The 27,836-nt window shown below is 43.6% G+C and overlaps 1 protein-coding gene across 1 annotated transcript in view; it reads right to left on the reverse strand.

Moving 5' to 3' along the window:
• Positions 1 to 27,836, reverse strand: part of AJAP1 (adherens junctions associated protein 1) — a 76,330-nt gene that overhangs the window by 1,516 nt on the left and 46,978 nt on the right. Inside the window, exons 2-3 of the mRNA XM_019511625.1 lie at positions 18,339 to 18,426; positions 12,839 to 13,081 (exon numbers count right to left, since the gene is read on the reverse strand). Of these exons, the coding sequence (XP_019367170.1) occupies positions 12,839 to 13,081; positions 18,339 to 18,426 (331 nt within the window). The remainder of the gene's footprint in view (positions 1 to 12,838; positions 13,082 to 18,338; positions 18,427 to 27,836) is intronic.

The following is a 27,836-nucleotide window of genomic DNA, read 5'->3' on the forward strand; positions in this document are numbered from 1 at the left end:
AATACTTGCCGCTTAGCACAAGTCTAACCTGTATCACCTGTGATCACTGCCTGTGAATCACTCCATATCACACAGATAAGATGTACTGGGCTCTTGTGCTCATTAACTACGGAGCTGTTGCCTCCACAATGCGTACTTCATTTACTTGCCTACTGTCACATTCCCTGCATACGCTGCACAATATTAACTCACTTCCAACGGCTGCCTTCCTACTAGGCTCCTCCTGTGAAGAAAAATGTAACCTGGCTGCTAGACTCATGACTGTAGGAGTAAATTGAGTCTATTAAAGTCATATTGGCTGGCTGGGGGAGGGCTGCACTGTGACAGGAGGAAGAGAATCAGTTACTGCTCAGGGAGGCTGCCTCAGAAGGAAAATCTATGCAATAAATGCAAAAGGCAAGGTAGATTTGCCCTCATAGACTACTCAATTGAGTCATCCTCAGTAAAGGAAGAGGGTGATCATGACATCCAGAGCTGACAGATTTGGCGGCTCCCTAGGGCTTGTAGAATCTAGCAAAAACAAGTGGCTGAAGCCCTTGTGTGTGAATGAGAGCCAGCAGGTAGCAGTCATAATGCTAAGAATAACACGACTACTGAAACAGCTAGCAAAAAGCTTTCCTGACAGTGTTCTTGGACACAGCGGCAGGTCTCAAAAAGGAATGTTGCCATGTGATTTTCAGCCCAACCTTGCAACTTCCAGAAGTTGGGGTAGTTTGGATAATGTTCTTAAGGTTTGGGCTCCAGGGTCAGACAGGAAGCTGATGTCTAGCCCAACTTTGCACCTGGAAGCCAAAGATCTGGCAATCAAAGAGACTACCCCAGCAGCCAGTTCCTGCTCTACTGATGCCTGCAAGCTCAGTTGTAGAAAGTGTGGTAGGAGTGGGTCTGGCCAGGGGAATAATGTCCTCTGTCTATTCACAAGTGGTAAAAACCTCCTTAGGGCTACATCTGTCCAGTCTGGGGGCTACAGTCTACTGGGGTAGGGGCAGCAGCAGATAAAGTATCAGGGCTCACTACCTGTGGCTCCGCACCTGATGTGAGTTCCTGACTGTTGATACAGTTCACACTTCATTCCCTATAGCCCTGCGTAGTCCTGTTTGGAGATTGATGCATTGTGCTTATTATTTTTAAATAAGCATTTGAGATTGACTTATCCACTTCACCATCTCTTGAGGAGTTTCAGCTTTGCAACTCTCATGTCTCAGTGTGTTTTGGGGGAAACTTTTGAATAAGGAGGCAGATTTCTATCAACGGGGAGCTGAAGAGGCTTTTGGCAAGTAGTAGGAACAAATAAGAGGCTTGGGCATTCCTGATTTTATACTTTTATCTCCTCAATATGTTTTCCCAAACATAATTTATTTTTGATCATCCTTGAATTCTAGTGCTTTTCATGCTCTGGCTAAGAAAATTATGGAGTAGCCCAGCAAATGAGAAAAAGAAGATGAGTACTAACAAGATTTTCTAAAGTTTCAATGCCCTAAAGAAATCAATAGAAAATTGGTTAAACATCAAAAGCACAGAGTTCCTATTGAAGTTTCTCTTAAGCTATATATTTGTCCTTGTCTTAAAGATCTCTCACTACACAGTGTTCTTTAAGTTTTCTCTGAGGACACACTGCCTCCCATTGTGCATATGCCCACAAAAGAACAGCATATGTTCTATGTACATATGTGGTTTGCGTAAAAGCACATGTATGAATTAGCAAAAATGAGGACTGGTATTCATACGTGTATCTGTAAAGATGATATAGGCCTAGATGTGTTTTTCCATCTCTGTGTATATAGGCATGTATTTGTGCCATGAAGTAAGTGCACATGCTTATGAATATGTATATATACAGTCATGAGGTCTGTGTGTATAGTCTGTGATGTATGTGTGTGTGCAGTTCTGCATTCACTTGAGCATGAATAAGTGTATGCCTGCAAGACATGTACATTTGCTTATGCTTGTAAATGTAATTTTCATAAGAATTTAAGTTAAACGCTTCCAGAATGTGTTTAATTTAGATTTAACAAGAAAAGCTTCTATGCTAAATACTAAACCATTATTAAAATAGTTATAGAGGATTAATAGTTATACAGGAGATAAATAATCTTTCTCTGTTATCAAACCTTAATTAAATCTTTAAAATGATTGATATTCATCTAAAATACAACAACTACCCTCCCAAATCAGCAGGGTCTCCCCCACAAACCCCTCTGAAGATTAAGACACTGGTTTGCCTCTTTTTTGCCCTAACTGGTTGTTTCTGTTGATAGTAGAATAGGGATGATGCTAATGACTTCCCTCTAGAGCCACTGTTTTTGGACACTATGCACACTCAATGGGAAATGCATATCATTGCACTGGGCTTTAACACAAAGGAAAATCATCTCTATGGCTAGGAAGAGAAGGGAGAGAAGTTACACATAAACTGGTTTAAGTGATCAGAAACTGGTTTAAACCTGTGACAGAACAGAAGTTCAGTGCACATAAACCAGTTTCAAAATGGCTGAAACTGGTTTGAGATAAACTTGGTTGAATGTAGTATCAGACTTTACTGATTGAGGTCACATTTGGTCCCGCTCACTGCTCAGGCAGCAGGGGAGATGGCCAGCCCCTGCAGCAGCCTTAAATGAACAGGGAAACAGAGTGGGATTTAATTTCCCTCCCCTGTCCTACCACCTGGGGTACAGGAGCCCATGTAAGGGTCCCCCCACACCCCACACTGCTGCAGTGGCAGGGGCATGGCCAGATGCAGCCAGCGTCCACAGCCAGGGTCTGCCAGCCCCCAGCCTCTGCTGCTCGCACCCACCCACGCAGACCCTGGCTCGGGCTCCCTAGAGGTAGAGAGGAGGGAGAGGGGAATAAACCCCCTTCCTACCCCCTTTGCCTCAGGGGCCCATATCAGCTGGTGTCTGGCCACACCACCACCCCTGCCATTGGAGCAGCGAAGTGGGGAAACCCTGACACCGGCTGCTCCACCCCAGCCTGGCAGACCCTGGCTTGGGTCCATGTTGGTGGGACAGGGGAGGGAAGGCGGAATTAAGCCCCACTCCATCTCCCCTTTGTTTGAGGCTGCTCCCAGGGCTGGCCATGCCCCCAAGTACTTGAGCAGCATATGGGGAGGGTGGGAAATGCCTGGCAGGGGCTGTTTCCCCCTCCAGGTACATCCCAACTGGGGGCTGTGCATGCCAGGGTAGTCGTTTAAACCTCTCTCCAGTAGTACTCAGCATGCCGAGGGCCTGGCTGTGCCTCCCCCCATCCCTCCCCCAATTGCCCCAGCTCAGTTTCTCTCCAGCCAAGCACTTGCCCTAGCATGCCCTGGCTTCTGGCCTGAGCTACTACAAGCGTGTGCCTGCATTTCTGGAATCGAAAGTGAATGTCTATTCACTTGTTTGCTGGTTCAATCTATACAGGTTAGACTAATCTGAAAAAATTTAATTGATTCAGGCTCAGGCGTTTTGATGTACTTAGCCTATCGGTTTGAGGAGCATCCCAAGCCAGCTTCTGCAGCCTCCTTACAGCAAAGTAGACAGCAGAGTTTGGTCCTCCAGCCAGAGACCTCTTAGCTATTTCCATCTTTGGTAGGTTTGGGTATTCATTGAATCCTACTTTTTTCTTTATCTTTCTCAAAACCATTTATTTGGTGGCTTTGTCCTGTTCTCCTTCCTGTCTCTAACACAAGCCATCCAACTCAGCAGCTGGGAACGACTTTCCAAATATCATCTCTCTCTCATGTAAAACTGAAATCTTAATTAACTAGTTTCTTTAGAATACTTAATCTCTGTTAGCAGGTCTATGTTTGAAGCACTATTATTTCTCATAAGACAAGCCTGGATGTTTTATGATGACTCATTATCTGCTAATATTAATACAAAAACATTTACTGCTGTTAGGCAGAATGAGGACATCACAGCAACTGCCTGCAGCTTTCAAAGCAGAGAAATACTGTACAGTCCTGGAACTTATCTCTTCCTAGTGCAAAAGCTGTGGCAGTATCCAGTCTATCCTATCACTAGTATTTTGCAATCTCAAGTGGTCATTTATATAATCATGATGCTTCACATTTACATAGCTATGTAAAATTGTTATTTAATTAAGGTACTCCTAGAGATAATATTTTTATTGCATTCAGAAAATACCATTTGTGCAAACTAGGTCAGCACTTGAAGTGCCTTATAGAATTTTCTGTGATCTCATTCCACTATTTTTGTCAAATAGAGCAAGAGGCCAGGATTCAGGACAAGAGCCACATCAGATTTCAGTTCACCTTTCTGGATTCAGCTTCTATCAATGAGATCTTTGCTCTGATTTTTGAACCAACCCCAAAAGTCAAAATGAAATTTACCCAAAGCAGCCAAGCCATGTCTTATTCCAGGTCAGAACCAGCAGCATACTCTAACTTTCAAAAATTGCACCAAATATTAGAATATGGACTAGGCCTTAGAAATTTCTGTTGGATTAGCAAACCTTAGAGACTCACAAACTGGGCCTGACTTCCAGGTTCGTAATTAGAACTGGGTGAGCATTTTGTCAAATTTCAACCTTTCTTGGGCTGTACATCCTCAACTAATGGCATTTATTTTTTTTGTCTTAACGTATTCCCATAATTTTTTATGTGAACGAGCTTCAGCCTTTGAGTTGCTCACAACTATTAGTAATTCATGTTGTTTTGAATATATAATATCAGAATTTCAGCATCAACCTGTGTAGGTCATGGTTTGGGTTTTTTTTCTTTCTTCTTTTTTGCCTAGCCTAAATGGGCAAAATTGTCACAATCAGCTGCCCAGTAGAAATACTTGCATTTAATAATTCAGTGTTCACTTATAACTGGAGTTTGGGGAACTTTGCTGCTGGCAAATTTGCCTGCTATCATATTGGCAGAGGGTGAAATACACTATTTGAAACATAAAGAAAGCACATAGGTTGCATTGTGCATAAGGGTAACTTTTACCACCAGCAAGCAGTCCAAAGGGGCTAGAGCACATGCACAGCAAATCTGCTGGAGAATTCAACAGATGTTTCATCATGAGAGAAATTTCCCTTACTGCAGAGAACTAGAACTAGCGTGATGGACCACTTAAAGCACTGCCTGGACCCTCTAAATAGAGGTTTTGATGCATGAAAAGGGGTCTATTCCTTACATAAATACTCTTCAGGGGATGTATTCCTCCCAGAAAGGCACCTGACGTTTCCACTCATAATGGAACAAGCTGAGCTTTTCCTGGTTACAGACTCACCCACAGAAGTTCTGTGAAAACCCACATAACCCTTCTGTTTCTTCTTGACTCTGTTAACTTCCCCTGAAGCTTCTTCCCCTATCTGTGCCTTGGTTTAACTCTGCAAGCTGGGATGTCAATAACAATCTACCAGCCAGAAGTGCAGGAATTCATTCCCTAAATGAAAGTAGCTGGGGAGACATTATTTTCTAACAACCACCTATTGGCAATTAGGATTATGCAACTTTCCATGATCATGCTGATCCAGTGCTCCATTCCCTCTATGCTCCAGAACCTCAGTGAAAGAGGTGTAAGGGCACGGAGGAAAGGAAAGAAAGATCTAGGCCCTTTATGTATTGGACTTTGCTTTCTCTAACAACATTTTCCAGCTATAGAGTGCAGCCAGTTAAAGTTGAGTCAGTCACCTTCAGGCTACTTTACTAGTTCTATAAAATCCTGCAGTGAAAATATTCACTTGTACAGCAGACTGCTGGGGTCTGTAAGAACTTCTAAGTAGATTTTCCATCATTTTCAGTACTAGTAATAGGAGGCGGTTGCAGTCTCAATCTCTCAGCTTTTCCCTGCACTTACACTGTGCTGTCACTGGACAGACTAACAGTAATGACAAGGAACGATTCATGAGTTAAATATCTCATACAGTACAAGCAACCAAGCCATTCTTTCCATGAGCATGTTGTCCTTAAGATATTTAATTTGGTCCTGATAAAATCCTGATCCTGCAAACTCATGTGAATCAGGAGAGCCTTTTGCATGCAGGCCATTCCATAGACCCTGGCGCTAAATGATTCAATTGGAATTTTCAGGGGTATTTGAAAAATAAGTGGGAGCTGGGCACCTAGGCTAGGGACAGACATTGCACATAAACCGGTTTAAGTGATCAGAAACTGGTTTAAACCTGTAACAGAACAGTTGTTCAGTGCACATAAACCAGTTTGAAAATGGCTGAAACTGATTTGAGATAAACTTGGTTGAATGAATCAGACTTAACTGATCTGGGTCAAACCAGTTTATGAAAATTTGTCCCAGAGCCATTCCTGGTTTAAGTTAAATCAGAGTCCCCCAGCATCCTGGCATGCTCTCTGGGCTGGGCGGTGCTCTCTGCTTCATAGAGCAGGGCTGGCCCCTCCCCTCTTCTCCCTGGCTGCAGCTCCGGCAGAGACTGCACATACAGCAAAGTCTGCCTGGCTTCCTCCTGCTCTCTCCCTCCCCCTCACCACTCCCTGCTCAAGCAGGGATTCTCCCCTCCCCTCTGCCTTCCACAGACCCCTCTCAGTATTAGCTAGCATACCACATGCTGGGTTCGGCCTGTGCTATGTGAGACAGAACAAAGGCGGACAGGAATGTGTTGACTTAGGGCTTTTTAGAGCTAATCAACAGGTACCTGGCAATGTCCCTCTATTCCTGCCTTGGAAAAAGTTGTTTAAGAAGAGCTTGAACTAATGACAGATGCTTTTGTTTTCTTAATGGATTGATAAACACTGATTTAGGGGTGATAAACACTGTGTTATCAACTCGCTGCTGGGTGTAGGGCGGGGGGATTTCTCCCTAATCAGAGCATCCTGCAGGGGCCTGGCCATGCCCTCCACCCTCCCAAACTCAGTACTATGGAAGGGAAGGGGCATCTGTATTTCTGGAATGAAAAGGGAATGTCTATCCACCTCCAAATCGGTTCAAGCTTTGCACGTTAGACTAATGCTTTCTAGAGCACCTCTGCCTAGGAGTGTGAAGGCTGAGCTCCAGAAATGTCAAAGTAACAAAGTGCTACAAATCTTCCTTGGAAATCTTATCACACAGTATTTCTGATAGTTCCTCCTTCCAGTCAGGACAGCCTGTCTGCAAGGCAGAGACAAATGTGCATGCAAAATAACCAGCATAGGGAGAAAAATAAACAACTTTTCCACTGGTTTTTAAAGACATTTTGTTTGCTTCAGTTTGGAGGTAATTTCATCTGTTATCCAGACTGTGAGACCATCCTCAGACAAAAGCATGCACATGCCACTGAAATCTATGTAGTAAATTTATTTTAGAAAAGCATGTTTAAAATGATTCAGTCCTGTAAAAATATGCAAGCATGCGAAGAGTGTATAGCTTAAAATTAGGATTAGCCTTGCATCTGTTGCAGGGGAAGTCTTATCATATTAATATTAATGGCATGCAACATCAGCTTCCAGGACTTTATTAATATTTTAAATATTATTAAAAGCCTAATGTTCCAAGTAAATTTTTTATAGATTTTCCAGAGCATGTCAATAGACATTTTATGGGTTCCATGAAAATAAATCGATGCTAAATTTTAAGACTTTAACAAAGCATGACAGACTTGCCATGGAATTATTTTTAAAAACCTATTGAAAAGAATTGAGGCTTTAATTTCTGGTACAGAATTTTATAAAACCTCAATAAATACCAGCAGAAGCTTCATAGATTTCCTATAGGAGACAGTGTCCCGGAGGTAATTATTTTACTTAATTTCTATTTTAAACATGAGGGTTGCTGGGGATATTTGGATTAAAAACATTTTTCATTGCTTGAAGGCAGAGTTCGTGGAAGCCACAGAGTTTATTATGTAGGGATTTTGGGCAGTCGATTGACACTATTTTTCTGTAGGGCCATTGGTGAATTGTAGTTCAAAGCTAATATTGAGGTCTGTGGTTCTAAGGCAGGGGTAGGCAACCCCCAGCACGTGTGCCAGAGCATGCCACACAAAGGCATTTTGCTTGGCACTTAGGCATTGGGAAAGGGTCCGGGGCTCCACTACTACAACAATAATCCGGTCTCTTGAGGCTTCTTTGCTGTCCACCTCTGGCACACCAACATCTTACAAGCTGAGGCTGCAGGCCAAAAATGTTGGCCAAAAATGTTGCCAACCCCTGTTCTAAAGGAAATGTACTTAGATCAGCTTTTCAGTTTATGTTCTCCTACACCCTTCCTGGGCTTTTTACCACTGACAGAAGCGCTGTGCATCAGCATCTATTCTGAGTGAAAACAGACACGGCTGTTGCAATTATAAAATATATTGTTAGGGACTGAAGGGGGAGGGATGAGGAGGAATCCCCACACTAACTTTAATGAGCCAGGATGTCATCCCAAATCACTCAGGGAACTGGAAGGGATCTCAAGGATCATCTAGCTCAACCCCTTGCAGGGATGCAAAATATGCTATTCCTATACTGTCTCAGTGTGATTACTATCCAGCCTCTTCTTGATAACCTTCCGTGAAAGAGATGCCACTGTTTTTCTGGGTAGCGTGTCCCATTGTCCTACAGTTCTCACAATTAGGAAGCTTTTTTCTGACATCTGATCTGCTTTAAGGTAGTCTAGACCCATTGCCAGACGTCTGTCCTTTGTAACAAGGGAGAATGGCTGCCTAACAGGTGTGCAGTTTGGAATTAAATAGCATTGAAATATATTTTTTTAAACCCAAACAAACAAGAGGGAGAAGTCCCGAATTGGAGACTCTTCTTTCCTTCTCATTGAAGGTGGAGGGCACGGAGGACTGACTATAATGAAACTTGGGTCTGAACCAGCCCATGTTTTAGTTTTTTGGATGAAGTAAAATCTGATCTGAATTCAAACACTCCCCAGTGGAACTTAGTGAGGGTCTCCTCTAGAAATATGCTGCAGACAGAACTGCTTGGCAAATAAGAGGCATGGCATTTGGGGTACATTTCCCATACAAAAATGAATGAACTGCAGTTCAGAGCTTCATTATTTGACTTGCCTCCCCTCATTAATGACATGGGGGCTTGGCCAATCCAGGCTGTCATCCTGCATCACCACAAAAGAATATCTGCACATGTGGTAAAAGAGTTGTTGCCTCTACTGAATTGGGGCCCAGTGCTATCACAGAGGGCATAACTTACAAAATGGGATGTGTATCTCATATTGTTTTACAAATGCGATGGAAATGTCTTCCGTCCATCTGCCTCTGATTGGTACAGAGATTTTGCCACAATAAAAATGAAAATCCTCCAGTCATAAGAGAAGTTCTCGGTTGCCACATGTATTTTGAACTGCAAAAGGAGTGTGGTTTTAATGTGCATGATAATTATATTATTGCAGACAAAGAAGATAGACTGTGATAAGAATCCTGATATAATATTTTTCTCTCTGTTATCTCCCACCCTAATCAATGCACATAGACAGGTGTGCATTTCACCTTGCCTGGCCAGACACAACCATACCAAGCTGCAACAGAGACCATTAACTTTTTATTCTCTTTCCATTCTAATCTAATTACATTTCTGTGTTCAATAGCTGAGCATAATGTTAAACAGGCTATTCCGAGTAAGTTGCAGTTAGGGAAGGTTGGAAATTTCATTTAGAGTGAATATGTGATTCATTACAGCAGGGATTTGGGATTGACCAATTAATTTGCCTGAGTGCGTGGCTCAAACTGGCATTGCTGCCCTACACTAAAATGCCATATAGTTAATCCTAATTGCTTTTCCTCCCACTGCTACCTGCAATGCCACCTTCAAAAGAAAGACAAGGAGGAAGAAATGGCACAAGATAAAAAAAAAAGAAAATATCTCCTAAAAATATATTCGTATTAGTTTGGTTGCATCTTTCTCCAAGCTTTGAACCTAGATTACACAGGCAGAATAGGTGATGGTAGATATGGTTTTCTGCAGAGGGAAAAAGAAAGGTTTTGCTGCTACTGTTGCAGTGAAAGCATGAAAATATTGCTTGTTCCAAAATCCCAGACAGATGAGCTCTGGAAAATTGATGGAAAATGCATAGAATATGTGTGGTCACTAGTATGAAGTAGACTATCTGGCATGCAACACAGGGTTAATCACTAAAGGAAGCCATTTTAGAGCACTGAAATTAGCATCATTTGTTAAACCTAAAGGAGGTGTTACGGTGGGCCAAAATTTGGATCCAGAGATGAACTACTTCAAATGTTTATGGCATTTTTGCATGTGGGCATTCTGGCGTTGCCCTCTAACATATGCCCTCCAATGAAATCTGGGGCTATGTTCTTTAATTTCAGTTCATGCTCATCTCTAATTCAGGATAAAAGTAAAGGTCTCCTGATAGCAAATCTTCCTTTTAACTCAGAAGACATTTACCATCTACTAAACAGACTAACTTAAGCAAGTCAAATACAAGAATCAACAATTTGGTTAGCATTACACAGGGGATACATTGGTGAAGGGGGTCTAGCTACACATAGAAATGTTCAGAGGTACAAGAGCAGGGATGGTCAAAAAAAGAAAAGAGTTCTTAAGAGTGGTACGTACCAGGAAATAGCCACATGGCGTCTGCCCTGCCCCCAGGAAGTAAAACAGACTTCGGCCAGTCAGCAGGAGATTTCAAACCATTTCTCAGACACAAAGGCCACAGGAATAAGATGCCGATCAGAAGAAGAGGGTCTGCAGCGAGCAGAAAAATGGGCTTGCGCGTGCTGGTACATAACACACAACAAGCAAGCCTAGTCAGGCCTGCTGCCAAAATCAGCTTTTTTTTTTGCTTTTTTTTTAAGGGAAAAAATAATCTCTAAAATAATGCTTTGGATGGGCTTATTGGCCTTTGCAAAGTCAGGCTACCACCAGGAAGATGATGATGAATTGCGATGCCATTTTTATCCCCCATCCCATAAATGAAATAAAGTAACTCTGAACCAAGCCAATTATTCAGGGTAGTGGTTTTCAACCTGTGTCCCGTTGACCCCTGGGGGTCCAAAGACTATGTCTGAGGGGTCCACAAAAGTTTATTATGATCACTCAAAAGCATATGACTAGCCACACTTACAATTCAAAGGGGTCTGCACCTCCATTAGAAATTTCCAAAGGGGTCCACACCTCCATTACAATTTTTTTAGGGGTCCGCCAATGAAAAAAGGTTGAAAACCACTGATTTAGGAAGTCGTAGTCTGAACATGGATCGCAGTATCTCCCTCTTTTTAAAGTATTTCTCCTCTTGCTCCTTTTCCCTTGGACTGCTTTTCTCTTGTTTCCCGTTCCCAGGTGTAAGTAACAGGGCATAATCATTAGCTCAGCATTGCTATGGCACACCAAGGTGGCTCACCTGGAAAAATACAGAGTTTGTGGGAGCCTGCTGGTAGACTAATGGGACTGCCCTCATTAGTTACTTAGAAAGTGACTGCTCTGGTTCAAGTGGGCTTCGAGGAGAATTGTGGAGGCCAATAATTTCCAAAAAAAGCATTACTTTAAGACAAAAAAGCAATGAACCGCTTCCAACCAATGCTCACATATCAGGGACGGTATTAAAAGCAGTGCAAAAAATCGACATTGCCAGTGTTCCAAACAAAACACAGACAAGACAAGAAAACAGAACAAAATGCTCCCATTCATGTCCCAGCATTGGTTGGCTGGAGTTCATGTGAAAACCAACATATACACACACTCAATGAAATGGTTTGAAAATCCTTGCCAATTCTTTGCCTCCCAATACCTGTGGAAACCCCAGAATATGGCAACTAGCAAATGTCATGCACGCGCATGCGCGTGCGCACACACACACGCAAAGGTATTCAAAGGTACTTAAAAAGAAGTGTTTTACAATGGCTTTAGTTTAGGCTTCTATTCTTCATGCACTTAGGATAAGGACTCTGTGCATTAAATGTCACTTATAGTTCAATGAGATTATATATTTGAAGAAGTTTTGGGGGGTTTCCCCCCTTCATTAAAAGTCATCAGGCTTTTTTTCTTCATCTGACAGCAAACACATTTACTGTGTGGAGCGATTTAGGTAAATCTCTGCACCAATCATTAATGAATACCTCTTCCTAAAAAACCCATGACTAAATCAGAACCAGTGCCCCATGCAATTAAACTTTGACTGAAGGCTAGTATCTTCAGTGGAAAGAGGTCACTTACCAAGTTCTCCAGTCAGCCTCCCTTCCCATACAGACAAGAGACAGAATGATGTCCCAATTTTTAAAATCCCTCCATCTAGAAAGTCCCATTGTGTTCCCTTGCTTAATGTATCATTATTTCATACCAGATAACTATTCACATGATTCATTCATGCAATCTATTCTTTCATTAATCACAATTCCTCATTTGAAATTGAACAGCTGTTTAGATGCTGCTTAAAAAGCAGCATATAAAAGCCAGAAGACAAATTTGAGGTAGATTTCTTTGTTGAAGTAGGCAAGGGGAATTGAAAAATGTGTGGTGCTACAGACCAGCACAGTGTAACAAGATGTGTTCAAGGTGAAGCCAACTGGCATTGCAAGGACAATAGCTCCACTACTTAGAGTTGCCATGTGACAAGCAATATAAATATTAGGTCCTATGCCTGCTGGTCACAAAGGCTCTGAGTAATTGTTTGTCCTTAGTTTGGAGGGTGAGTTTTGCATTAGTGGTTCTACGCAGCAGGTCGTGCAAACCAAACCAAAGTGACACCTAGCAAATATACCTAATTGACCAGTTAATTTGGAAAAAGAAGAGGCACATTATGGCTTTAAATAATAACTGGAGTTTCTCTGTGCCATACTCTTCCTAAGATGGATTTTGTCATTGCTGGATTTATTATTCCCTAGAATTTCTTCCATAGGTAAAATTAATAAAATGAGACTAATAGCTAATGCAAATAAATGTGAGTCTGTAAGTGTGCATGGGAACTGTGATCAATGCCTGTCTTACCTGTTTCCATTGAATGTTGTTTTATAATCCCCTGGTGAGTGCAATGCCTCCTCTGTGTACACAGGCACAGCTGTCCTGACACACTCATGGGAGCACTGCAGTGTCTCGTTATAAGCTGTAAATATGTCCAGGTTACTGGGCACACGAGCTGGGGTGAAGTCCGTCAGATTCTGGCAGCTCTCCTCCTGCTGATTGATTTTGCGCTGGTGGCTGTTTCTCCTGGGGTTACCACTTTGTGCACAACTGGGGTGTGGGTTAAAAAAAAAAACAAAGGAAAGAAAAATACAACTCCAAATATATCTGTGACACTTGAAGAAAGAATTACATGATCTGTTATTAATTATACATCATTCAATATTGGATTATAATTTGTGGGCAGTTTGGAAAGATCAGCCACAATCAAGCAATCACCCTTTATTTACTCTGTAATGATCAAATCTAAATGTTAAATGGAAGCCTTTATTATTAGAAGAATTACTGAGAAAAGCAGCATGCCCTTATTTTCAGAGTGTTAGAGCCTTCCTTCCACAGAGAGAATAAGCAAGTTAACTCCTTTTACTCTAGGGCTAGAAATAGATGTTGCTGAATGAAGCAGATCAGCTGTGCCATGATGTGGCACATGTAGTTGGATTTTCCCTGCTTACCCAGATCCACCCTCGGAGATTCCAGCTGGCCTGGGTAAGCAGGTCCCCGGCATGGAGACATGGGGCACTAGGGAGTCCCTGGGCCCTGGGTCCTGTGCCTCTAAACTGGGACCTGCAAGTTGTCCCCACTTAAGGAAATGTGTCCCTGGAGATCCCAAGGTGTGTCTCTGCAAGTGGGGAATCTCGATTTCCCCATTTATAAAGCAGCACCATGAGATTCCCCAAGGCGCCTCTGTAAGTCTCAAGCCCCCAGAGCACCTGCCCAAGTTGGCTGCAGAGTGCAGGCAGCTCAGGCTGCCTGGAATCTCTTGCCACAGAGCTAACAGATATTCTCCACAATAAAGAGACAGAATTTATCACTATTTTTTGTCATGCCACTGAATTTCCACTGATGTGGCATGACAAAGGGTAGGGAAGTCTATTTGGCTGCCACTCCATCACATTGCCTCCCTTGTAGCTATAACATACCTGAGGCCTCAATACACAACTTGATTAATACTAGAGCTAAGGAAATAGATTACAAGGACACAGGAATTTAGGCTTGCATACTAGAGCAGATTTCTAAGCAGAGTAAGGTTTCTTCCATTTATTTATCTTCAATTGTCCAATGTTCCCTTCCCCCAATTCCTTCTTTACATGCCATACTGATCATATGCTGAGTCTCTGATATTATTGAGCTGTGCGGATTAATTATGATTGGTCAGAAAAATCATGTATGGTTACATAAAATTTTTATGGTGGCACAAATGTGACCCCAAGCAACATCTGTTCCTACCCTCAGAAGCATCAAAGGGGTAAATTTACCGTGACAAATAACTTCCGGAAATGGCTTTTTTGTAATACTAGAGTTTCGGGACCTGTTGGAAGGGCACTCGGAGCCCAAAAGCTGGTCCAATAAAAGAAAGACCTCACTCAACAGAGAAACCCTCAGACTCCGAACGTGTGCAGAAATCATTCAGTCACTGATGTTTAATTCCCATGGAATAAGACCTGGAAGTTTCATTCTGGAATTTCAAGGGAAATGTAAGTACAAACTAGGGCAGTTGCTGCACATGCAGTACAGGCCAGTTACTACCCAGCCTGTTAGAGCTCCATAGTATGATACTGTTCCCTCCTGTGTACCCCCCAGACTCAACCCTGTGCTTGACTCCTAACGCCTAATGCAAAAAAATGGGTCCTCCTACTCCATGTGGCCAGCCTTCCCCACACATAGCCACATCTACCCTATCCTGGGGCAGATTAACTAGTATGGGGACTGGCTAACTAGCACTGTCACTCAGCAGTGCTAATTGGCCTACCTGCAATGCCCTGCAGAGGTGTCTACATTGCTTACAGTTCAGGAGGCAGTCAGTACAAAGGGTGCTGCTGCCATGGCACAGTATGTCAACCCTGAAAGACAGCTGTTAGTTTCCTAACTTTTAGCATTGAATTTAATGGCATGCAAGGTTGCAAGATGGCTTTGCCCAGCCACCCAATGAAATATCTAAATGTGGATTTATTTAAGAACATAATGTTCTTCATATAGGTTTGGTAATGCTGGCTCTAGGTTTTAAGTGGGACCTCAAAAGTACCTGAGGAAGTTGGGTGCCTAAGAACTAACTCAAGGATGAATGAGAGTTAATTACTTGACAGTTGTAAATGCTGTAGCACATCCCATCAAATTATTCTATTGCTGGACCCAATGCTGGCTTAAGCATCTAAGTGTGAATCAAGTTATAGCCTCGGGCAAATCCAAGGCTCCATCACTAATGCATGTGCTGGTGCACAAGATAACCTCTTCACAAATGGAAGGAACCATCTACCGAAACCAGTCAGTGCCCATAATAGGGAAATGGCACAATTCTTTATAAACTTTGCACAACAGAGAGTCATCACTCATCCCCTCTTTTTAAAGTGCTTTGCAAAGTGGATAGACTATTAACATAATCTTATAGCAGTGAAAACAGTGTGCCTGATGCTGCCAAAGACTGAGTGTCTTTGGTGTCCCTGCCTACAAGTCTCACTACTCCAACACATTGCCTCCTTTGTGGCTATAATATACCTGAGGACTCAAAATACAACTCGATTAATTTTAGAGCTAAGAAAATAGATCACAAAGACACAGGAATTTAGGCTCTTTTTGCATGCTGCAGCAGATTTCTATACTGAGTGCGATTTCTTCCATTTATTTATCTGCAGTTGTCCAATGTTCCCATCCCCCAATTTCTTCTTTACATGCTATAATGATCACATTCTGAGTCTTTGATATTATTGTGCTGTGCATATTAATTCTGATTAGTCAGATAAATTAGGTGGCATTGCACAGGTATTTAAAGAAAGTGATAGAAAAGGGGCATATGTGTGGCTAAAGCTTGCTCCCATACAAATATGAGCAAGTATTCGCCAAGGCTTTCTCAGTATTGGTACATCTCTAAGACATATCAATCACTTTTATTATATGAATTCTTTCTATGAGTGGACACTAGAAAAGGTCTGTAAAAAGTAAGCAGAGAATTTTGATTGACTTGCAGAAGCCATCCCACATTAGAGATGCCTAAATTATAGTAATTGGACATAAGCCTTCTGTTACCTTTAAGCACTATTACAAATCAGGAGAGAGATTTAAAACTGGGTTCAATTCACTCTTTGTAACACATGGTCAGAAGAAGCTAATACCCTCTAAAACAGTCAGTTCAGTGTGAGAGACAGTGAACAGGTCTGGATGAAAATGGACCCTTGAACTAAACCCCAATTAATTACAGGATTAGGGATTTTGCCCGAAGTTCACTGGCATCAAGGGTCTATTGACTTCAGTGGACTTTAGGTGAAGGTCTGGATGTGTCTGACCTAAAATGCCAAAAAAAATAGTCTGTCCTTGTGGTGCTGGCTTACTGGCCAAAAAGTAAGTTTCCCAAAACAGTCTATTCGAGATCGGTCCTCCACACCAGGAGGCTGGATAGCTTTTTGATTATTACTGACAAAGCCAAATCCATGAACCTTTTCCAGATCAAGCCACACCTATGCTCAAGTGTTCATATGGATTGTGGTTGCTTTTCCATTCATTTAATTTAAATAGGCAGTTAGTAAACTCTAACCCTGACCCATCCTTCTCTCGTCCTGCCTCTCTGCCTTTCCCATCAGGGTCTGGAAGCCCCACCCCTAGCTTGTGATGCCCTCCAAGATAGCAAAGCATTCAAACACATGGGTATCTCTGTGCATGACAGTAAGTCTCACTGATTTCTGTGGGATTCAATAGCGTGGTTTGCTATTATGTGTAGTATAATCCCAAAGTGGGATTATACTACACATTCAGCATGTACTGATTTTCAGGAGGGGCACTTGCTTGGTACTTTTAGGAAATCAGTCTTATTTGAGGGGTGTATTTTGTAAAACTGGGGCTTCCAAAATTATTACTGACTTGCAAAAGTCTTGGTTATGAGAAATATATTTCTGCACCACTGTCAGAAATGCTTCCTCTGAAAATATTGTACCTTTACCCATTTTCATTTTGGAAGAACTGTACAAACTTTACAAAGACTCAAAATCCAGCTGTAACATTTTGCTCAAAACCTTCCCCATGAAGAGAGCATATATTTATAATAGACAGACCTATGGAGGGGTTTTCTTCTTATGCCTCTTTGATAAGGGGATTCCTTACTCCCTAACTTTCTGATTTATTTCTAGATTCTATCCCTGATTTTATTCAATATCCTGAAGAAAGCATTGGGATCATATGGATAAATTACATGATGAGACAGCTAAGCTTTGAAGCTATTAGAGAACATACTTGCTGGAGGAGAAAACTACAGGTAGATGAGAGGACTAAGAATGGTATTGGAGACAAGCAGAGTTTGACTGCAGTTTTTCGGATTATCCCAGAGGTGTGGTAGTATTATTACACCCAGCAGCATTGACCTCAAAGTAGGCCAATTTCTCTGGGAAAACAGGTAAAGTCAGGAATGCCTGCAGCAAAGGACTAACCTATTTTACCATATGCATAGCTGATGCTAACGAATAAATGAGAGCAAATTAAGCTAGAACATGAGCCCATGAACACTCCAGGGGACGTGAAGCATGTAAAACTCGCTGCATTCAAGAGGCTCAGAAGGTGAGTTTCAATCCCTAGAGTTGTAAAAAAAAGGCCAGGAAACATCATTATTAAATGCTAAACCAAACTTTTGTTTGAAGGAATGGCTTAGACCCAGGCAGGAATTCAGAGCCCAAACAGCAAGCCAGAGAAAAAGTCAGGCAGCTCAAGACAGAGTGAATTATCCTGGTCTCCCGAGAAGAGGTTGCTATTAGAATACTCAAGACAACTAACCTAAGAGGGTGCAATATTATATCATGGCAGTGGGAAAGCCAAAGGGAGCTAGGAAGTTTAGCTGAAGTCTTCAATTCTGCCAATATGCAAAATCCCAAATGTGGAGGCTTTTTTGGCACTTTGTTTTAGGAATCATGAGAGTGTGTGCTATTTCAAAGCCTGTCTAATGTGTCTAACAGTGCAGATATTTGTTTGGAGGGTGATGACTTTTTTCAGTCTTGCAGATGTAGCTGCCTGTGATGGTGATGGGCATGATGCCAAACTCTAAATAAGAATTTAAATAAATAATAAGGCTTAGATATCAAAGTAGCCCAGGGGCGATAAACAAACACAGAATTTCAATGCAAGCATACGGCCCAAATTCCCTTGCCTTCTTTAAACAGTTCAACTTAAGCCATAATTTCTAGCCTGCTCTTGCACCTAATAGCTGAAACGTTGTTTTTTTAAATTCGCAATTGAAATCGTTAGCTCTGCCCCCGCTCCCAGTCTTGCCCCTTCCACACACTACAGCAGCACCCCCAACACTCAAGCCAAGCAGATGGACAACAGACCTTACCAATTTTTTAACACAAGAGTTGTTATCAGAGCAGCTATGACCATGATGAGAGACACTGTGATGGTGATAATCTGATGGACTGCCAGACCTGTGAAGAAAAACCAAAAGAGAGTAGCAATAGGAAGCAGAAGGGATCCAGGAGAACAATGAGCCAAAACCCCACCTGCAACCAAATTACTCAGTAGGCCCTTGGAGCTGAACCCATGTCACATCTTCTCCATCCCGTGAGGCAGAGCAAGCAACAGGCAGGGCTTTAATTCCACATTAGGACTGGCAGGATGACATCAGGATTCAAACACTGAGATGGTGGATATTGCTGCTGGCCCCTGAAATGGCTGTGTAACTCTGTACCTTGCAGGCTGCCCCAGTATACAGACATGAGCCTACCCCTGCCATGTTATCCCAGACATACCCAGAAGGCTCCCATTTCTGATTCAACCAAGCTTACTGCTTGGGAAAGTCCTTATACCCTCTAACCTTAGAGTCTGAAGGTTCCTACTGTTGCTTCTGCACTTTCCTGCCAACAAGCTCTCGGGGCTCTGCTTGTTGCTTCTTCATCACCCACTTCTTCTCCCCTTGCTCCTAGTAGCCAGCAAGTTTATGCTTCACTTTTCAGTCTCCTTTGATTTCTGGGCATCTCTGATCCACTCTTTGGGGTTGCCCTTGCCCTGCCAAAGTGATTGTGTCTGGTTGCTCCCTGTTACAGCACTGCAGACAGGCCTAGCCTTCTGGGCTAGGGACAGGCATTCAAAAAACCTAAGCCTGAATTGATTCATTCTTTGCAGGTTAGTCTAACCTGGCTAGGCTAAATCAGTTTTGTAACCAGACAGACATCCCAGACATGCAGGCACATACCTGCAGTGGCTCAGGCTAGAAGCTGGGGGGACTAGAGCAGCCTTCCCTTCCCTTGTACAGTGCTGAGCTGAGGGGGGCTTGGCCAGGGAGGGGTCCCCCTCTTTGATAACAGAACATTTATCAGCTCTGTTATCAGCATTGAACACCCCATCAGAAAACAAAGTCTTGCTCATTACAAGCTTTTCTTAAACAGCTTTTTTCCAAAGGAAGGAATGCAGGGACATTACCATATGAGCTGTTGATTACCTCCAAAAAGCCCTAAGCGGACACTGTCCTATCTGCTTTACACAGCATTAGCTAACATACCATATGCTGGCTACAGTCCGTGCTGTGGGAGAGAGGAGGAAGAGATCTCTGCTTAAGCAGTGAATGGTGAGAGAGGAAGAGGGGGGCACGGGGAAGCCAGCAGACCCTGCTGTGCAAGTGTCTACTGGAGCTCCAGCCAGGGAGCAGAGGGGAGGGGCCAGCTCTGCTGTGGAGCAGAGAGCCCCGTCCAGTCCAGAGAGCATGCTGCGATGCTGCGGGTGTCTGATTTAGCTTAAACCAGAAAAAGGTCTGGGACAGGCATTGCATAAACTGGTTTGAGCCAAATCAGTTAAGTTTGATACTACATTCAACCAGGTTTATCTCAAACTGGTTGCAGCCATTTTCAAACTGTTTTATGTGCACTGAGCATTTGTTCTGTTACAGGTTTAAACCAGTTTCTGATCACTAAAAATGGTTTATGTGTAATGTCTGTCCCTAAGGGCCCACACCATGTAGCACCCCATAGTCCTGCTTTGGTATGAACCCAGTCATAGGCCTCCATGGAGGTTCTCCAGCATGAAGAGGCTGTGCCAACATATCACCCTTTGTCACTGGGCATCCCCATGCAAGTCACACCAGCTAGACTGACAGACTGCCTTCCAGAGCAGGGAGGGAGCATGGGAAAATCACTTTATTCCTAGAAACTCCACTGCATCTCAGCATTTCTGGGCTTAGCCTGGGCTGAAAAGCATATGGCATCAGTCCTCTTCCAGCTCCCCCAAGGATAACCCAGGACATCAAAGGCCTTACAAAGAACAAGGCAATGCAAACTTCTTCCACCCTAGCCAAAAGCATGCAAGAATGCAGTGCACCTCATTTCTCTTCATCTCAGCCTCACAGAGAACACTGGCAGCAGGGCTGCCAGTAAGTGCCCACTGCCAGGGTGGGTTTGAGGACATGGTACCTTTCCAGTATAAAACAGACACACTCAGCCTCCCAAATCATTTCACTTGGGGTCCGTGAGGAGCCAGGAGACAGGAGAGACTTGGTTCTCCATCTTGCATTATAGAAAATAATCTTTAAACCAGGCTCTCATTCTCTATCCTCTCAACTCTGTTCCTTGTCAGTCTGAATTAGGCATGAAGGACTGAAGAAATGTAAAGACAGATATCTCTGGAGGGAAAAGGAAACTTCTGCACAATCTTGCGGTGGGAGCAGGATTAGCTATAGGTAATAATTACAGCACTAAGTGCTATCACTTAGAAGGTCGGACAGGCTCATTTTCTTTTAATTCACCTTTCACGGGCTATAATTTTGGCTTGTGCATCATTCCTAATGAATAGTTTGGAAACAAAAACATCTCCATGTACAGTATGTTTGTGGTTTTGAACTGCATTACAGTTGCAATTTTGTAATGAAATGATTTTGATGGCTGCAGCTCAAGGATGTGTTGGGTTGTTTTTTTTTTTACAAACAGATGTGAGAGCTCTAAGAGTATCACTCGGGTAAAAGATGTTTTTAATAAATAAATAAATGTTAGCATGACAGTGAAATGAGTGTGTGTGTGTATACATAGAGGTCATAGTTTCATAGTACTTAGGGGTCAGAAGGGACCTAAATAGATCATCTAATCTAACCCCCTGCCACTGGCTGGAGCACACGGTAGGATCACATGACCCCAGACAGGTGTTCATCCAACCTCTTTTTGAATTTACCCAAGGTAGGAGCGAGGACCACCTCCCTAGGAAGTTGGTTCTAGATCCTAGCTACCCTAACAGTGAAATAGTGCCTCCTAATCTCTAACCTGAACCTATTCTCCAGGGGTTTTTTGTCTTTTAAAGGGCCAGAGCTGGGGCAGGCAGGGCCGCCATGGGGGCACTGGGAGAGCAGGGGAGGGTCGGGGGGCTTGTGACAGAGCCTCATATGCAGCGTGGCTCTGTCACATATGCAGCAGGGCTCTGGGAAGCATCCAGTGAGTCAGGGCTTTTTTTTTCAAAGAGCCGGGAGCTGGGGCAGGTAGGGCAGCCATTGAGATCAAGCAGGGGATGGGACCTGTGTGATTCGGCTGGTTCGGCAGCAGGCGAATCTCCGAATCAGATTTGGCCAATTCGATTCAGGACAGTGTTTTGAATCACTGAATCGAATCAGCATCCCCTGAATCAGCCGAATCTGAATCCAAAGCTAATACTAGCCACTTTGCACAGGCCTACTCAGTACCACTAGTTCTCCCTTCCTCCCTCCCTCCTCAAAAACTTCTTGCTTTGGGATGTATCTTTTATATGGCAAACTATCTGAGGCAATGAGTAGCTGTCCCTCTGCACAGCACTGTCAACCTGAAGTTCCCCTCTAGTTGAGACTCTTTGGTGCTACTCTTATAAAAATAATAGTGAACAACTATAATAGCACCCTGAAATGGATTTTATCTTTCCCCCTAGCTCTAACATGACATCATCAAAAGCACCTTTTAAACTTTTATGTGGCATCCAATCTAGGCTTTGCAGATGAACTGCTCTTGAAGAACACTGCATTACTGAATCAATAGCTGCCTTAGGTACAGCTGCTGTTCCCTTTTTCCAAAGTATAACAGCCTTGTAAAATATTCCACCATCATTATAATCCTGTTGCTTGTATGATGCTGGATGTAAAGGCACCAACATCCTGACTTGCATGTTTAACGAGTTGCGTTGGTGGTGTTGCAAACTGCCTCCATTTTTCATTTTTAAGCCTGTGCATATATTTTGTTACTTGCCTGGCTTGCTTTTAACAGCGTGGGCTGCAATATTCAACAGAGTCAGGAGCACCCCAGGGAAAGACCACGGCTCAGAATACCCCCCTTTTCCTCTCAGGGCCAGTCATTGGCATACACTTTCCCCAGACCCATAATGACAATGCGTCTGCCCGTGTCTTGCTTAACTCAGTTTCCACATCATTAGAGCATGAAGCTTTTCAGGCCCTCCTGATCCCCCAACATGCTCAAAGTGCTACTAATTTTCTGAAAGCCTCATTGAAAGCTGTTTCCAACCTGAAGAAGAGTGGGAGACAGAAACTCAGCACGACTGCAGAGATGTAACAATACCTGACAGCTGATCTCTGTTGTGACATTTCTTAACTTCCGAGGAGAGATGGAAAACGCCCTTCTCACTTCACTCAACATGAGAGGTGTCATAACAGAGAGCAGTCGCTATGCAGCTTGCTTGCTTCCTTTATGTCTTTCTGATTCTGCAGCCCTTATTCATGTTAATCAACTATTTTCTATGAGGTCAATGGCATTTACTCAAAGTGGTATAACGCCAACTTTTCAAAGGCCCCTCTGGTAGGGCATTCATTCTTTCACTGAATTGCACCAAAGCCTTAGACATGTATCTTCAGCTGGTGTCAATAGGCAAAGCCACTCTATTAACAGAACAGTCCTGATTATATATCAACTGAGAATCTGGCCGTCTGTGTTCCAGCTATTCAGGTATACGTATGGCTCAGCATTTATACTTTGCTCATCTAAGCAACTATGCTCCATGCATGCTATTTGTTATTACTTATCTTGTTTTTTTTACTTAGCCCTCTACTGCAGCACCATACTTTTGCATCTAGCAGTCTAATGGGGGAGGGGAACCTTTACTTAACATTGCATTGCAAGGATAAAACATTGAATCTGGCCCTAGCACATACAAAGTGTCAGTGAGAAGTGATATCTTTTTAGGAAATGGAGCAGGTTCCTCTGCCAAGATGTATTCAAAGTATAAATCAAACACTCAGAAATGTGAACCTTGATGGTTTAATATAATAAAACCAAGGTCACCTTTGCTAGCCTGATTCACCAACACATTCACTGCTCAGATAATGATAGCTTACAATGGGATCATTATTCCCCCTTGCCCACCCTCCCTCCAACACACACACACTCTGAAGTTGGTTTGTTAGATATGCCAGAGAAAAGTGCAGAATAGGGGTGCAGGCAGATACAGGATGCCCTGTCATGAGCAGACACTAGAAGGGAGCAGCAGACAAGGCATCAGCTCAAAAGTGAAGTGAACAAAATCTGGCAAGTCACACAATCGGAAAATGCTCAGTGATGATCGAGGAGAGCATTTAGCCCTTCGTGCCTGCCTCTCTCAGCCAGATTTCTCCCCACTTTCAATGCAATAGAAGCACCCAGTTATGGCAGGCCAGAGAGGGAAGCTGGCCAGAACTGCAGGTTTTAATTCTTTTTTTTGTATATCCCTTGCCTTCTTGCTCCCTGTCCCCTCTTTTCATAAACTGCCTTCTATGAGCACTTAGTTTCTGTTGCTCTGCATTTTGGTTTGTATAATTGGTAGCGTGGGATCCCATTGCTCCCATTGTACATTTCCTCCATTTCATACTTCGTTCCTCACAGCTCCCAGAAGCACCAGATTTCCAGCATTACAGCCTGCAGGGCACAGACAATGTTGATCGTCTTTTGCATTTAACTTCCTGCAGATTTTTTTCTGCTTTTTTAATTTAAGAAACAAATAAACAAGCTGAACATTTAGCAATTTGGGATTTTTTCCCCTCCCATTCCCCTTTGCTCCCCCCCAGCTCAAATTGTCCTGAAAGAGAGAGAATAATGGAGAAAAAGGTGAGAAAGATATCAATTAAGTGCCCCCACTCTCCCCACACGCAGCATCCAAATGTTCAGTCTTTCATTGGGAGAAAAAGAAACTTCAAATAAAAACAAAAACTTTCCAAATAAAATTGCTTGGAAAATAACACTATGCTTGTTTATTTGGCCAAGCACAGCCATAAATACAATCCCAGTATCATGGATAAGAGTACTGCCACACTGAATATATTTCAAACAAAGTTAAACTAGAAATGAGTTGCCTTTAACATATTCAACAAACAAAAAGGTAGGTTTACATTCTCATGTGCACATTTAACTCATACATTGAAATATCTCACAATGTTTCAACAAGCCATGCTTTTGATGGGAAAAAATTCAGTCAACTCTCAAGATTATTTCAGTAGTCCAGTCTGAAATACAGGCGGTTCGCTGAGTTAATCTGAAGTCAGACAGAAGGTAGGGCATGGTGGCACTTTAGAGATTAACTGGTTCAGAGATGCATGAGATTTCATTTTTGAAACAGTTTTTGAATAGGCACCTGCTGTGGCTCCTTTATCCCAGTCCAGTGCCATGCAGGCCACCAAATTGCTTCAGGCAGAAGCCTGCAAGCCCACAGACTATGCGAGCAGCCTCTCTCTGACTTTTGCAAGAGCCCTGGTGCAAGACCTGGGGCAGGGAAAGGGTGTCAGATGATGGGGCCGCCATCCTGCCATGGATGCTTAGGCAGGGCTGCCACAAAATAGAGCAGCTTTCTGTCATTTTCCTGAAGATGTTCAGTCTACTCTGTAGATCTCCTGATCTTGGTTTGTATAATCTAGATGTTTGGGTCTGAGTCTAAAGCTTCATATTCAGGGTCTAATCTGACAAAACTCGTCACGTGTTCATACATGAAGGAAGGAGAGAAGGAATGAGCTGGAGAGCCTGGCTGTTAATCTTTGGAGCTCTGCTGTTTGGGAAAAGCTGGTAACAGGAAAGCAGTGATGCATAAGAAGCCCAGGGCTTGAAAGCAGAATTAGAGGCATGTTACATCTGGCTGTTGTATCAGCAGGGAAGCAGATAAACCACGTACCCAAGAGTTAGTCAATGCCAGGAACAGGTTTCCTCAGTAGCAGCACTAGCAGTGGAGGTGGAGGGGGAACTTCCTATACTTGTACATAGGGAAACACAGAGATCAGGCTCTGAAAGAGGCATACCTCTCATGACGTGTCCACATTCACTAACTTCACTGACTGAGCCTACAACATAGCAAGGTGCAGTGCAACCCATTGCTCTCCTGCCTACCTAACCCAGCTGTGCCCACGGGCCATGATCTTGCTGTGCTGACAGCCAAAGCCGACATAATGGCCGAGCCCACTGAATTCTGGATGTACGTCCATTCACAACCCTACTGGGAAATGTTTTTAACACAGCATCAGCACAGACTAATCTGTGCCCAGAGTATGACGCAGTGCCAAAATATCAAGGGTCATCTCTGCTAGGTGCTGGCTGATTGGGTTGCCCTATCGATTCAGCTCTTCCTATATTATTCTCATCATTATCACAGCAGTGCTTAGGTTTCGCATGAAATAGGAAGTCCTGCTATGTCAGGCTCTACAGACACCTCCAGCACAAGTCACTCCTCAGTCCACAGACACAGCAAATACAGAGGATGAGAGGGGTAAACAGTGAAGTGGTTCAGCAATGAAGCCACTCTCCTGAGCCTCATTGCTCTGGCCCCTGGTTGTGGCCAGATCAACATTTCTTTCTAGGAAGCGAGCCATTGTATTTCATTTTCAGGACAGTTCCAGTGACTTCCCAGCTGTTTCTGGATTCCATCAAACTTTTACTGTCAGGCATTATTATTTGAGCATATTTAGTGGCTCTTTGTGATTGCACATTGTGTCTCAGTGCAGCTGAGAATTGGCTGTCATGCATATAATGAAAAATTATACAAGGAATAATAGCCAGAGACAGATGGATCAGCAAGTTATAAATCAATCGATAGGCTTTCGTTTTTCCCCTGACAGTTGCATTGTTGTAGTTTGTAATAAGAACAGCCCCTGCAGACTGATGTAAATTGATAATCCCTCTACCTCAAGCCATTGTTTCTTTAATTGTACACAATACAATGTAATAGTGTTATGGACAAAAAACACATTTAAAATTTAAAATATACATATATCCCTGAAGCAAGAACAGAAGGGTTCCTCTCAGCTAGGAAAGCATTAATTTTTATTGACTTCTTCATGGGAGGGTAGGGGGATGGGAATGGGTTTAAATTATAGAAAAAAGGTGCACAAGGCAGACTTGCTTTGTGAACTCAGGAAATATCTCCAGGCTGACAGACCTGGCAGTTCCAGGGAGCAACTGGAGCCCTATCTGCAAGGACAACACTGTGAATCATAAGAAGCACATGCACTGCTCACACTGATCATGCCCACACCAAGCCCACTCCTTCCCATTCAAAAATAATGTTCAGCTGTCCACAAGGAAATACCCATCTTGTAGCTGCCACTAGCAGAGTCTATGGAGAACCGCACTCCCTCTTTCCTGCTCTAACAAGATGGGAGTTGCTGCAGATCATCCCTAACCCAGCGCATCACCAGCAAGTTGGCTCAGCTTCTGCTTGTCTGCTAGGGCAGACTCTGTCCCACTCCACATACAAGCCGTCTTACCGTGTATGGGCACATGAGTCTCCGAGAAGCCCCAGATTCTCAGCCATTTTGACTTAAGAAATTCTCTGAGCTTGTCTCAGATCAGGCCTGCTGTCAAGGCCCCAGGTGCTGGCCCATCCTGCTTTTCCCTGGGGCTAAGTGCTGGAAAAAGGACAAATAACATAGTTCTAGCAAATAAATCCCCCAGGCCCTACTGCTCTCCACCGCTACCATGAACACCCATTTGCAGGATGCCCACCATGTCTGTATGTCTTCTTTTTCCTTCAAGGAAGGACCTTTCGCATCCTCACTTGAGCATTTGAGATGTTCAGCCCACCTTCTAGACATGGTTGGGCTCTTCATTTAGGTTTTATCCTTCTGTGTTTTGTCCTGGTGGTGTTTGAAGGCCAGCGTCTCTCATTTACAATGAAGACAAACCTCTCATCAGGAGCTTTCTCCAGAAAGTGCAAGTGTGGGGCCTGCCTTCTGGCACTGCTATCAGAGGCACACTGCCCCAAGGAGAGCTTCTACCATGGAGCAGTGGATGCTTTCAGGGCTAGGAACAGACATTACACATAAACCGGTTTAAGTGATCAGAAACTGGTTTTAACCTATAACAGAACAGACATTCAGTGCACATAAAACAGTTTCAAAATGTCTGAAACAGCTTTGAGATAAACATAGTTGAATGTAGTATCAGACTTAACTGATTTGGATCAAACTGGTTTATCCTCCCCCATTGCAGCAGGAGTCTGCCTGTCAGCCTAATGGGGAGCAGAGGGGAGGGGGCTGTGGCAGTGGCCCCTGGGGCTGGCAGACCCCAGCTGCACGGCAGAAGGGACCAGAAGGGATGGAAGGAGGAATTAACCCTTCTCCCTGCCCCCTTCACCTTAATGGGGCCAGGGCCCAGCAGCCTGCGCAGAGCACCCCCCTCCCCCCGCCCCTGGGCTGTTGGCGTGGTGGAGGGGGAGGGGGAAGAGTACTCCCCAGCATGGAAGAGAGCCCCCCTCCCCATCCCAAGGGGGGGTTGGGGAAGAGTCCCCATTTGGGACCGGGCAGCCTTGCTGTGCCCCCTCCCCACTCCACGGTGGAGGGGGTTGGGAGGAGGAGGGGGAAGAGCCCCCCCCCAGCACTGAACAGAGCTCCTCTCCCTGCCCCGCAGTGGTGGGGAGAGGCAGGAGGGGG

This window comes from Gavialis gangeticus, unplaced genomic scaffold (genome assembly GCF_001723915.1).
Source record: "Gavialis gangeticus isolate Ggan-Ray unplaced genomic scaffold, GavGan_comp1, whole genome shotgun sequence".
NCBI lineage: Eukaryota > Metazoa > Chordata > Crocodylia > Gavialidae > Gavialis > Gavialis gangeticus.